The sequence below is a fragment of the Kogia breviceps genome, chromosome 16 (assembly GCF_026419965.1).
Source record: "Kogia breviceps isolate mKogBre1 chromosome 16, mKogBre1 haplotype 1, whole genome shotgun sequence".
Taxonomy (NCBI): domain Eukaryota; kingdom Metazoa; phylum Chordata; class Mammalia; order Artiodactyla; family Physeteridae; genus Kogia; species Kogia breviceps.
In genome coordinates, this window is record NC_081325.1 from 17,177,642 (window position 1) to 17,190,997 (window position 13,356).

The 13,356-nt window shown below is 51.2% G+C and overlaps 2 protein-coding genes across 2 annotated transcripts in view; both read right to left on the reverse strand.

Annotated features, from left to right (window-relative positions):
• SERPINE3 (serpin family E member 3) overlaps positions 1-10,987 on the reverse strand; it is a 33,904-nt gene extending 22,917 nt beyond the window's left edge. The window contains exons 1-5 of the mRNA XM_059041522.2: positions 10,815-10,987; positions 9,273-9,533; positions 4,338-4,571; positions 2,342-2,545; positions 232-430 (exon numbers count right to left, since the gene is read on the reverse strand). Of these exons, the coding sequence (XP_058897505.1) occupies positions 232-430; positions 2,342-2,545; positions 4,338-4,571; positions 9,273-9,528 (893 nt within the window). The 5' untranslated portion in view covers positions 9,529-9,533; positions 10,815-10,987. The remainder of the gene's footprint in view (positions 1-231; positions 431-2,341; positions 2,546-4,337; positions 4,572-9,272; positions 9,534-10,814) is intronic.
• Positions 10,988-11,193: 206 nt separating this feature from the next.
• Positions 11,194-13,356, reverse strand: part of FAM124A (family with sequence similarity 124 member A) — a 180,560-nt gene continuing 178,397 nt past the window's right edge. The window contains exon 6 of the transcript XR_010837273.1: positions 11,194-11,246. The gene's annotated coding sequence lies outside the window, so the exon portion shown is untranslated. The remainder of the gene's footprint in view (positions 11,247-13,356) is intronic.

Genomic DNA, 13,356 nt, shown 5'->3' on the forward strand with positions numbered 1-13,356 from the left:
GCTTTAATTTGCCTTCAGATCAGAATTATATCTGTATTTGCTCAACTGCATAAGCGATCTTGCCTCTTTGGTTTTGAAAATGATGGTTGTATACTCTTAGGATGTGATACGATTTAGGGCACATTCCTCCAAGGTAACTGTACAGACCCTCGAGTCAGGCCGCCTGGGTTCCAGGTCTGGCGGACTGGAGCAGGCTGCAGAGCCCCCTGTCGGGACAACGCAGCTGCTCACCTGGGAAGGAACACGTCCATCCTGGCTCTCTTCAGGCTGGAGGTCCAGATGTGGAGGATGCTGGCTGTGAGGTGAGGCTCAATGTGGCTCAGTGGGGTGTCTCTGTCTCTCGGCAGCACGAGGAGGAGGCTGGCTGCATTTCCCAGGTACGGCAGCTCGAGCACCTCTACCTGATGGCCCGCGGGGTCCTGGAACTGGCCTGGGGATCCAGAGGATGGGGGTCAGTTCTGTCCCAGGAGCCCAGGGAACCTAACAGTGCCAGACCCTGAAAAGGGCCAGCTCACAGAACTGGAAACAATGCATTTTATTAACAAACACGGTGTGCACCTCTCCCTCAGGGAACGGTTTGAGGCCGAAGGCTGGGGAGCTGTGGCCACCTTTCCTACTCCTAAGACCTAGAACATCTCTAAGATATTCTCGTGGGGCTTGAGCCCCAGGGCCGGCAGTGGCTGGGCAGGGTGGGGACGATGGCACACGGGAGAGCCTGTCTTAAAGGGGCAGCCGGTCTAATCCTGGCTTGTTGTTGCCATGTCAGGACCCAGGCTCTTTGTGCCAGATTTTCCTATCTTTCGACAAAAGCTCTAAACCCAGATGTCATGGGAAATTTCTCCATTTTGAAAGCACTGCACAGGACTAACGAAACAGGAGTCCGGGCTGGATTTGACCTGATGTAATTTGTACCCTGTAGGTCTCAGGATGGACAGCTGGGAGCTTGTGGGCAATGGCAGTGGCTGGCTGAGGACAAGTTCAGGCCATTGGGCGGAGCCTGATTTCAGAAGCGTGTGATGGCACGGTGGCAGGTGGCAGCAGACCCAGGGGGCCAGAGATCAGAAGACCTGGCGAGGGTTGCTGGTGAATGCAGAGGCAGTGACAGAGCAAGATGGGCAAGTAACATGCAGCATCCAGCTGGGCTGGGGAGACCTGGTGGTCTGTGGCAGCTCCGGTGCTGGGTGGAGCTCCAGGCCTGATCCCTTCCCTGGGAGGATCGCGAGGCCTGGGCCTTAGTGTCGAGGGACAGCTAAGTTGGCGGGTCACTAAGGCAAAATCTTAGGATCAGTGGGGAAAGACAGGGGCATGGTTCATATTCCTTATTGTAGCTGCTCAATAAATATCTGCTCAGCCTCCGTTATGTGCCAGCCACTGTGCCCTGTACGCTGCGGAGAGCGAGAGCCTCTCAGAGCCTGCCTGCCACCGCCCAGCGGACAGATGAAGCAGCCCGGGTCACAGCAGCGACGGGAAAATGTTAGGAGCAAGAACTCCAATCCGCTGTAAAGGTATCTTTTACTTATTCAATAGTCGTTCTTTCATTCCCATCTTACTTGACCTCAGTTAATAAGTATTGGTTGAATAAATTCACTGAGAACTCACAAGGGTCCTGTATGGAATCAGACCAGGATGATAGCAAGTTTTCTAAACACCAAAGTTCCTAAAGCACTGATTCAAGTCTCACTGGCTTAATTAGTGAATAACAACATAATCAGTCCCACAAGCCGGAGGGAGCTGAGCCTGCAAACCAGGGTTTGGCGGGGGTGCCGGGGAGAGGAGGTGTGTAGGGGGCAGGGCAGCGGGGTCCCTCCCTCCCTGGCCTCGTTGGGGCCCCACCGGAGCATCCACAGCACTCACTAGTCTGCTGGGGTGGGAGGCAGTCTGGCGCACCTCCACCGCGAGGGGCAGGAGTGACAGTAGAGGCAGGGTGGACAGAACCCTGGTATTTCAGGCCAGTGGCACTTTCGGGTGGACATGCTCTCGAGAACCTTCTAGACTGGACGCGCAACCTTCCATCCTTTCTCAGCACCGAACACTGAGGCCGGTGTTCATTTCACGGGGGTGAGCGCCGGGGGCAGGGATCTGCCCGAACATTCTTGGCTTCACACTAACTGCCCCCTGTACTCAGCGCGGAAGGAAAGGCCAGGCAGGAAATCTGGTTTTTTCTTGCCCATCTGCTCCCTCGCTATCCTGACCGTCTCCGGCTCCCTGGCCTGTCCTTCCTCCGCGGGCCCCGCACAGCCGAGGCCATGGCAGTGATGCGCAGCCCCGTCCTTCGCAGCGAAGCCCTGGCCCCCACCCCCCTCCTGCCCTCACGGCTCCCTCCCGGGCCCTCGCGGCTCACCGTAGTTGACCTCGGCCGTTTGGTACATCACGGGGACCTGGAGGACGGCGTCCCGGGCACAGGCGAAAGGCAGCAGGTGAGTGTCTGAGAAGGAGAATCGGTGCCGCCAGGCACTCTGGAAGGACACGGTGCTCACCAGCACCAGCTGCGCGGACTCCACGCCGCCGCCGCCTTGCTCCCACGCGGAGCCCCCGGGACGCTCGCCTGCAAGCAGAGAGCGGGGCGCCGCTGGGACGCTGACGTGCACACCCTCCCGGGGGCTGAGGCACCCCCGGAACTGGGTTTGTAGCTTGCTTGTTAGTACTTAGTTGTGGAACTGTAGTGTTTGTAACGAGCTGTGGTTGGAGACCATGCTTTAATGTTTTTCCGAACAGCTTGGGATGCTCTGGCTTGTTCCAGCTGTGTTCCGGCTGGGACGGTTTCCCGGGAAGCGCGAGGCCTGCGCAGCTCAGACAGACCCCTGGAAGGGGTCTGTGGGCGCTGTGATGGGAGACGCTGCACAGGGTCACCTCTACCCCGCACCCCCATGGCCCCCAATGCTGCTGGGCCTCATGCCTGGCAGAGCCTTTGTTTACACACCGACGTCCAGGGCACGGGCTTGAAGCTCCGAGCCTCACCTGAGAGAGGAGCGGGCTGGCCACCCGTCAGGCCACCACGTTGCTCCAGCTCGTTATTCATTCACTAAACACACACTTTGCGCTCGGCTCTGTTTTCAACGCTTTAGCAAAGCCTCCCCAGCTCTTCCTGCCAGTTCTATTGTTATTGACAGTTTCAAAGATGGGGCACCACGACTCAGATAGGCTGTCCGAGGTCTCATACTTGTGAGCTACAAAGTCACCATCCGCCCAGTTACCCAAGACAGAGACCTTGGATTTGAACCCAAGCAGCCTGGCCCCCGTCTTGGGGGCACAAACTACCCCTCTTACTTGGAGGGCCATCCATCCCCCGGCGCCGCGCCGACCCCTACCCGCGGGGTTGATGGCAGCCAACCGTGGCCTTGCGTCTCCTGGCAGCACAGCAGCTGCAACAGGGAGTTCAACGCTTTGGGGTCAATTGAAAGACATTGTGAAACGTTGGAGAAAACTGAAAGAGAGGAAACCTCCTCATCAATAAAGATCTTAACGTCTGCATTTTAACTCTGCACTCCTGCCCGCATACGTATTGTTCTCAATTCGTAAAGTACGCATTCCCTGTTCTGTCTTTTAAACACTGCGTCTTCAACGTTCTCCCCATTTCTGTGTAACCTTTGTAATCATCAAGGATGCTGGAGCCAGACTGCCTGCGTTAGAATCCTGGCTCTGCGGGTGCAGGGCAGGAGGCACAATTCTCCGTGCCTCAGTTTCTCCGTTTGTGAAATGGGGACAATAATAGCACTTAGCTCTTAGGATTACTGTGAGGGGAGCCGCGCTAACAGGCACAGGGCACTTAGACGGGTGCTAGATAAATAAACTGAGCGCTCAGTAGATGTTAATGATGTTCACCATCTTTGATGGTAATGACAGCTGCATGATATGTAGGCTCTGTAATTCATTGAATCATCCCTAATTGCTGGACAGGTAGGTTAGTTATCAGTCTTTTTCTTTCATAATACTGGGCTAAACATCTTATTACATACAAGTATTTCCTTAAGCTAAATTCCCAAGATACCACTTTTGGGGCTCCTACTGCATCTTGCTATGAAGGGAGTTAGCTGTCAATGAGAACAGAGCTCAGTGGAAACACGCCTGGGAGGCATTGTGTGGGACAAAGCCTGCAGGGCTCGGCCGGGGGTGCGAGGCTCTGAAGAGCGCCCTTCTGGGTGCGCCTGCGTTTGTGCCTGTGTCTCTGGGGGTGGGGGACCCAAAGTGAGCCCTGCTTCACTCAAGGGTCTTCCAACAGGAGAAGCTTCTGCTGCAACTGAGGGCGGCCTGAGTACGCGTCGCCTGGCTTCTGATGGGTAACGGGCCTCCTCAGCCCTCTGCCTTTAGCCTCATCGAGGCGGACGGTTTTCCTTTACCTGTGGTCTGCCTGGGGGCCCATCCGTTGGCCAGGACGGTGGTGCCATTGGGGTCCCTGAGGTTGGCTGCCTCCAGGCTGCTGTTGGGCCACCGGGAGACCTGCTCCACGAAGCAGGGGGCGAGTGGCATCCCCGTTTGCACGTAGAGGGTGCAGGTCAGCTCCAGCTTGGTGCCAGGGCTGGCGCTGGGTAGCGCGGCGTAAACAGCTTGAAGCCACTCTCTGACCCTTGGGTCTGTGAAAAAGATGTTGGGCTCAATCAAAATGGCGAGTGTAAGAGAGGAGGTAGCCCCAGCTCTGCGTGCACGTTGCATGGGAATGGGACCCCAGAGGCTCCACTCTTATTTCCCACGGTTCATCCACCATAGACAGTCACATTGGTAAAGTCATAGCTAAGCTGCTCAGGAATTAGCCTGGATCCACAGATTAAAAGTTGAGGGGGAAGAAACCATGCTAGATTTGAAAGAAATCAGGCTGGGATTAAGTCAAATAGAAAAACACTACCAACCTCCCAGAGACTATGCTTCCTAAACAGCCTTGAGTCAGAAATGTAGCCCAGTGCTACATTTCCCTCATCCCCCTGAGCCCCAGCAGACAGACACCCCGTTATTCATGTCAGCGAGAACCTGCGAGAATGTTGAGGAAATAATAGGCATTTGACAGAGTCGATGGTTTCCACCTTCCCGATGGCAGCTGGACTTCTGGTTATTCACTACTTACACAGGAGGTTGCTTCCTTCTCTCCATAATCAATAGTAGATTTCTTTTTCATGCTGTTGTTCACAACTGCGGGTCTCTTTCCCCCAGCCCTGGGCCTCTGGAGCTGGAGCTAGACCTCTCGCCCGCTGCTGAGTCACGACACAGTTGAGGATCCTCCCGAGACGTGCAGGCTGGGTTTTTCCAGCAGTCAGGACCCCTTCCCAGGCAGGCTGCCTCTGGAACACGGCCCTTCCCTTGTCCTCCTGGCCTCCCCCTCGTCTTAGGCGTGGCCCAGTGGCTGCCCACAAATCTCCCCCGTGACACCCAGGCTTTGCTTCCTATTCCTGCCCCACCCTGCCCCTGCTGGCTCTCCCAGGGCACCAGGTAGAGTGACTCTCTGTCTTGGCTTGGGGGGGTCCGTCCACACCATGTCCCATCTTTTATGTCACAGAGGCTAGACCAAGAGGCAGCAGCAGACCCCCTGCCCCTGACGCGCCGGCCAGAGTCCTTCTGGGGACGCAGGCATCCAGAATACACGCCGGCCAGGGTCCCCAGCCACCAGGCTGCAGAACGGGGCTGTGGGCAGATTCTACTCCACAGAACTTTCACTACCAAAGCTGCTTCTTAGAGTCGACAACTGTGCTGCTACTCAAGTGCTTGCTTTTTATTTTAATGAGAAAAGCCATGAATGAAAAAAAAATACCCATCAGATTTTCCTCTACTGAGGAAGGTCATAAGTACTTATGGAATCATGTCCCTGTAGAATGTAGACTGTCTGCAGGGGAGAACGGAGACATGTCTGTGGTCCTCAGTGTCACGTGACCTTAGGGGATGGTCACAGAGCTCTCTGTCCTCTCACCCTCTCTGGCCCAGAGGACCAGCTGTCCTTCTAGCCAGGCACGTCCAATTAGCAGAGTCGAGAGGCTTGAGAAATCTTGTCTCCACCTGAGCCTGCTTTGTCCCTACCGTTAGCACATTGGAAGTGCTTTTCTAGATGCTGCCGGAATGAACAGACATCGTCAGAATAAAAGATACTGAAGGTTGACGGCGTTCACACTCTGTTAAACGCTCTCCTTGCATGATCTCGGTTAAGCCTTTCTACAACCCTGTGAATTAAGTGCAATTATGGTCCCATGTATAAATGAGGGGGCCAGGAGGGCTCAGGCAAATTAGTAAACTTGCTCAGTGTTAACCCGGCGTCACCCCCCACTCCCACCCTCTGGTGAAGCACAGGTGGGCTGGGAACGGTCTGCTCCTCTGCTTGGGAGAGCCTCACGGAGCCTCCTGTTTGGCTGCGTTTCCTAGGTCTTGTCTGGGGCAAAAGGGACTGAGGTGAGTGGTGACAAACGGCTCCCCCCTCCGCCCCAGCCCTCGAAACTGCTGCCTCAGTTCCTCTCTCCTCCTGCTCCCCTGTACAGAGCTGTCCTTCCTGCTGGAGGGGCTGGGTGGCTCTAACAGAATGGTGAGCGAGAAGGAGGGAGACCAGGGGCCTGCAGTAGATCAGGAATGTAGAGGGGAGGGTGGAGGGTCTAAAGGGAGGGTCCCCGGGATGGCGCAGCGTGGCGGGAAAGTGCTAGAAGAAGTGGTATTTTCCTGAGTCCCGCTGCAGACCAGCGTTTTAACTCATTTGAGAGACCAGCTTGGAAAGAGCCTTCCTTCTCAATACATTAGCTGAACTGAACGTCTTGAAAGTGACACTGACTCCGGGGGCGGGGGGAGGGGTTCTGGACTGTAAGATTAATGTCTATGAAATTCTCAGTTGGCGATTTGTGGTGCTGAGTAAAGAGGGTGAAGTTTCGGGTGAGGTGCAAAGGGTTTGGTTGAGCTGAGAGAGTGATGAGGAGGAGTCTGGTGAAAAGTCAAGAAGGTAAAAGGTGCTTAGATATGTTTCTGCAACTGCTCAGCGGTTGACCGTGGGTATAAAGAGTTGAGGAAAGAACATAGGACTGGAGCCAGAAAATCTGGAACTGGAATCCGCTTGCCTGTTGGGTGAGCTGAGTCTTACCGGATCATTAACCTCTTGTCTCATTTGTAAAATGGGGACTTTAGGAGGCCTGGCGATTGCACATGGTTTCTATAAGGACCAAATGACATAATGACTATAAAAGTGAGTCCATATGCATCATCAAACGAGATTCTTTCCCAGGGGCCAGGCTACCTCCATCTCTGAGGCCTCTGTTTCCAGCATCATTCTTGTGATGAATAGAAAGCTGTGAAGCGTTCTTTATTAATTTACCTGGAAAAGCAATGGAAATTCCTCAAACTTGGACCATTGGGAAATCGTGTGTTTCATGCGGTGAAAACAAAGGTATTTTGGGGGGATATCACTGGTGCCTGTTCTGAAACTCATGCTGTGCTTTAGCACCAGCAGATGGGGATTCTGCCCCAAGCCCCTGGACCGTGGGTTCATGTTCCTGGTCTGCACCCACTTGTAAAAGAAAGGCTGGGCCAGGGCGTGGGGGGGGGTGTTGGCAGTGGCAGCTTGTTTTCAATCAGCACGCACGTGATTCTCTGAGCAATTTTGTGGCAAACAAAAATCCAGGGGTATTCTATTAACTAGAACTCTGTAAGCAGCACATTCCTGTTTGTAATAATTAACCATGGCTCCATAAGATAATGAAGCCATTTATGAATAAGAAAAAAAAAAGGTGGGATTATGTTCCACAGAGTCTGACCATTAAGCAATTCTAGAAGTTGGGTAATTCTTGAGTGGGCTCTATGGAAACACTGTTAATCATCATATTTGGTTAACCAGGTACCAAGATTGTCCCTGTAAACAAAGAATTGACTGTCATCGGTTCTCTTTCTCTGCAGGGTAGGTAACTGCACTTGCATTTCTCACTTTCCCCATAACCCTGACTTCTGTGAGAATCTGTTTCAAGACTGAAATGCCTGCCCCTCTTTCATATTCCTATTCATTCTTCATAACCTAGCTCAGGTGTCATGTGTTCTGGGGAGCCTTCCTGATCTGCCGGTGGAATAAATCCTTCCCTCCCCTGTACTAACTTATTTCAAACGAGTGCACTCACTGCCTCGCGTTAGAATGTGCTTCTATTCGCATCGCTCCTATGAGTCTGAGCTTTTGTGTTCAGCGGTTTCCTTGCATACCTGGCTGCTAGATTCCTGGCGTAATACCAGCCCACGCGGCAGGAGCTCAAAAGTACTTCCTGGATTGCGTTGCACTGAATCTAACGTGGCTATCCAAGAGTGACTCCGTGGATACGAGCATTTCCGTGATATACTTGCTGAGGAAAATTCAGCTTGATAACTTATGTTTGTCTTCCCTTATCCCCAGGGAGAAAACACATTTGTCTGGTGGCCCGCAGGCCCACAGGAATTGTTTTGGCAAAGGACAGGGTATGGATGGAGGGGGGACAGGACGCACAGCTGGTGCCTTGTGGCCTGATGTTTGGAGCGTTCGCCTTTACTTTCCCACTCAAGATTCCAACTCAAAGGAAGCTCTTGCCACGGCGTCTTGGTATTAGTTCCTGCGCTTTCTAAAAAGTATTAATTTTTCCAATCTGTAGCTCCCATCCTTTTTTACTGGCATCTTAGTCTAAGAGAAGAAAAAGCTGCGTGCACGAGTGTCTGTGTTTGTTTGGAGTTGGGAGGTTGGGACCAAGGCCAGGCTTTGCCAGGCCCTGAGTGTGGGCCGGGCATGGCTGACCTAGCATTCGTGAGACCCTTGCTGCCACTGACAGAGCTGTTCTGAAGCCCATAATCATAGAATTATGTTGGTCGGTATGGCCCTGCCTTGAAGTCACAGATTTATGAAAGCAGGTAGGTCAAGAACGCGAGCTCTGAAGCCAGACAGCGTGGGCTTGAGTCCCAACTCTGCTGCTTCCTAGCTGTGTGACCTTGGGCAAGTTGCTTGTACTCTCTGTGCCTAACTAGGCTCATCTCTAAAGTAGGTTTGATGAGATAATTACCTACCTCAACAGGGTTGTTGGGACAATGGATTAAATTATATTTGTAAAGTGCTTCAAGCACATCCTGACACCCAGTAAGCACTATGAAAGGGCTTGTGAAATGCAGCTGAGAAATTGCCACCGAACCTAGAGTAGAGGGAACCTTAAAAATCATCTGGAGTAACGATGCAGAGTTTGAATGCCTTCTGCTATGCACTTGCCCGTGGGCAGCCTTCTCTGCCTGGCCCCCCGGGGGCAGCCTGAGCGAGAGGAGGGGGAGGGGGGCAGTGCGCGTGGGCAGCAGAGTAGGGGGAACAGCGGCCCGCTTACCGTGGACGGTGTACCCCAGGGCCCGGACCAGCTGCCTCCGGGTGTTCCCCTGGGCTCCGAACTGCAGCAGCTCCAGAGGGATGAACGCGCCGACGGGCGAGAGCACCAGGTTGGTTCGGTTGCCGTCCGTGGCCACGATCCGGTAGAGGCGAAGCGCGAGCTCCGTCCTCAGCAACGTCAGGTCCTCGGCGAGGTCGCTGGCTCCTCCAGGGGGGCAGGCATGAAGGAGGAAGAGGGCGAGCAGGAGCGATCTCATGGTTTCTGCAGTGGAGGGAAGAGATGCAAGTGAGGCGAGAGCCGGTCCATCCTGCAGAGAAGCAGGCGTCGGGCGCTGGGCTAGGCTGAGGGTGATGATCCCTTAGCTGGCTTGGTACCCGCCCCTGTCCACCCGCACCGGATGCTTCACTGTATCCTGTTGTGTCTGCCTTAGAAATACTGAGAAACCAAACTGTGAGTTGGAAGGCCTGGATTTTAGGCCTGCTCTGTCACTTACTACATGTGTGACCTTGGGTAAAACTCTGGTCAGACCAGAAGGAAACCATTATGTTGGAAAATAAATGTAAGAAGTACATCCTACTCATTTTTCTTGGTACTTAGTTAGCTTATAGCTGGGCCGTGTCTATCATTAATAATAATAGTAACAACAAAGAATATACTATGTTAGCAAGGACTTTATATTTTCTCAGTATATTTTCTCAATTAATCATTACAACAATCTTACAAGGGAGCTGTTATTATATTGTAAATATAGAGGTGATGAGGTTTAGAGAGCTCAGCGGCTCATTTAAGAAAACATGAGGATAGAAAGAGACCCATGACTCCAGTCCCGGTCTCCTATGGGTGGTACATGAAATATTGGGAATATACATGCACATTAAAATATCGAGCCATGAGCTAATTGTACCTAGGACATCAGAATTCTCGTGATGTGAATTATTCTCATAAAAAAGAACACTTTCACAGAGAGTAGAATGATACAAATATAACTCCTACTACAGAAATGTACCCCTTCGAGGAAGAGAGTGCCTTAGTTGGAAATTGATGCAAAGAAAAGAAGGTAAAGCAAAAAGTGTTCTCAGTCACTATACTACACAGACAGCCTGCAGCAATTTCTGCTAAGTTGTCTGACTTTGGTGTCAGACGGGATTGGTACGAGAGAGGCCCAGTCCAAAGTCATCTGAGGATGAGAAATTTGCATGTAAAGCCACTGGGCTCAAAGGCGTTTATTTCAGATAAAGGCCCCACATGGAAGAGCATCCTCTTTTGCTCAACTCTTCCATCCTGTAGGCAAAGCACAAAGGCAGTGCCTGGGTGACGTGGCATCTCGGGGTGGGGGGGATGTGCATGGACGTGGGGGTCTTTCTGTGTGTGTGTTTGGAGGTGGAGGGTCCCAGCCCCGGGTCATTGTGAAATGACCACTTCCCAGTGCTCTTGAAGCTCCTATCACCTCCCGCAGGGACAGAGCAACCAGACCTTCATGCCCCCGGGCTCCCCGTGACCACATCCCAGCTGTGGTTCACCGCAGATGAGCTGTTTACTCACGGACTCTTGTATGGGACTGTCAGAGTTTCTTTGCTTGTTTCTGTTCTTGTGGGTCTCCAGCGTTAACCGTGCTCCCCTTTTAAAAACGTGGAGCAGAATCTGCTTTGAATCACAAGACAGCATAGGGAGGAAGCTGGCAATTGCCGTCTCTGTCGGCGATGTCTCTACCACTCGGTCCAAATTCCTGGAGCCTGAGGTCCCGCAGAGAGCCAGGGGAAGGAGCACAGCCCGGCCAGCCAAGCCCAGATCGGAAACAGAGCGGGCCCTGGGGAGGGAGCCAGCCATACCCGGCAAGCCTTCTTAGGCTTGTGACCTGGTTGTACCAGCAAGGAACCCCTCATCTAGCCCTTTGTCACTTTGAGGAATTTCTCTGATAACCCTGCCATTAGGGCTTTTGCTGGGTACCAGGTACCTAATGCTTCTCCCCTCCTCCTGTGAAGAAAACAATAAATCAGTCATTGGGCATGACTTGAAACTTCTAGCAAATGGCATTCTGCAAAAAAGAAAAAAAAACACACAAAAAAACCCAATGCAAGATATAGCACAGTCGGTTTGGAACAGGGTGACTTGCCTTATTTATTATTAATAAAAATGAATGCACTTATTTATATGTATTATAAGAAATATTATAAGTACTATTAACAATCTTGTTCTTCTCAGATGCAACAGTTAATAAATCTGATGACTCAGTTTGAGAAAGAGACCATGTTGTCAACAAGCGAATGCACGTTTTGGGAAAGAATAAGCAGATTCTATCCAAAGTCTGTCCTTGTGACCTATTCAGAATTGCATACATTTCCGTTAAGGTCTTAGGCATTGTATTAAGTGCAAAATACATGGTAGGATATATGTTGTTAATGATTAAAGAAAAGAAGAAGATTTGGAAGATTTAGTAGTTTTCTCTCAGGCACCTGTTAGAGTTAATACTTGAAAAAGAATGAGGCTGTTTTTCATCTGACAACTATTCACACCCTTGTAATCAGTGGGTAATTCACTTTAAAGTAACCTGTTGACATCAAGCCCGGAATAGTTTATATGTCTTAGGATAGTTACAGCTCTAGAACCGTTTCACATGAAATTTCCCCAAATCTTTAATGTAGATATAGTGCATTCTTGCATGCTTTGAACTCTAAGTTGTAGTATGATGGGGGAATAAATATGTACAACTTATTCTACAGCATCCAGAGCTGGCATCCCATCCATCCATCCATCCACCCATCCACCCATCCATCCATCCATCCATCCATCCATCCATCCATCCATCCATCCATCCATCCAATAGCTCTTACTCGCCTGCTAGGTTCCAAGGCAATGTGCCAGGTCTGGTGGATGTGGCAGTGAACCAGCAACCTGGGCTCAGCTCTCAGGGGACCTACAGTCTTGTTCTCTGAGTGCAGACTTGTGATGTTGATACTGATGGTTTTAACAAAAAGAACCAACCATGAGGAGGACCATAGTAACTTGTGAGGTCCGTCTCCCAACGCTGTGAGTACCCCGTGGTTGCAATTATTTGAGCAGAAGCTGATTCACTCTTTGCCAGTGGTGGGTGGAGTTGGGGAGATGCTTATGAAAAGGTTTCCCAAATGCGAAAAATTCTAGCTGTGTGACTTCTGAGAGCATTCCTTCCTACCTGACTCTAAGAAGGTATCATTCTAAATTGCTTTTACATTCTCAAGAAAAAAATACTAGGGAAATTACCATACAAAAAATATTTCCTGGGCTTCCCTGGTGGCGCAGTGGTTGAGAATCCGCCTGCCGATGCAGGAGACACGGGTTCGTGCCCTGGTCCGGGAAGATCCCACGTGCCGCGGAGCAACTGAGCCCGTGAGCCATGGCCGCTGGGCCTGCGCGTCCGGAGCCTGTGCTCCGCAACGGGAGAGGCCACAACAGTGAGAGGCCCGCATACCGCAAAAAAAAAAAAAAAAAAAAAAAAAAAAATATTTCCTGTGTAGGTTAAACATTTCAAAGTGTGAATGAAATGAAAGATGGGCAGCAATTTTGTATGTATGTGCTCAGCTGTGAATCTGGGTAAGGCTCTTTGTTCTCTGGCCATTTAAGCAGAGGTTATCACGCTTGTTTCTGCCTTGCTGGGATATTGGTTACACTGCTAGGGAGCCTCCATTCCTGAAGATATTTATCATAATTATAACAACAAAACTAGTGAACATTATTGAGCGCTTACTGTGTTCCAAGTACTCTGTTATATCATTTCAATTCATAATTGCAATGAATTCTCACAACAGTCCTATGAGGAATGTATTATTATAACCATTTTGGAGAGGATGAAACAGGCTCAAAGAGCTCAAGGTATGTTCTTTGCCACAGTCCTGGTGGTGTCATTCAGGAGCCACGGGGCTCTTAAAATCCCTCATGGCTGTGGGATTCCAAGACATTTGGTGGACAGCCCAGACCCTCTTGGCTCATAATGTGAGCCACATTCACCAGGGCTGCTATGGTGAATCTCCTGTAGACAGGCAGCTATGAGGTGCAGCACCTTTTTAATTATAGTTTTTAATTTTTCACAATCTGATTTTTTATAGGC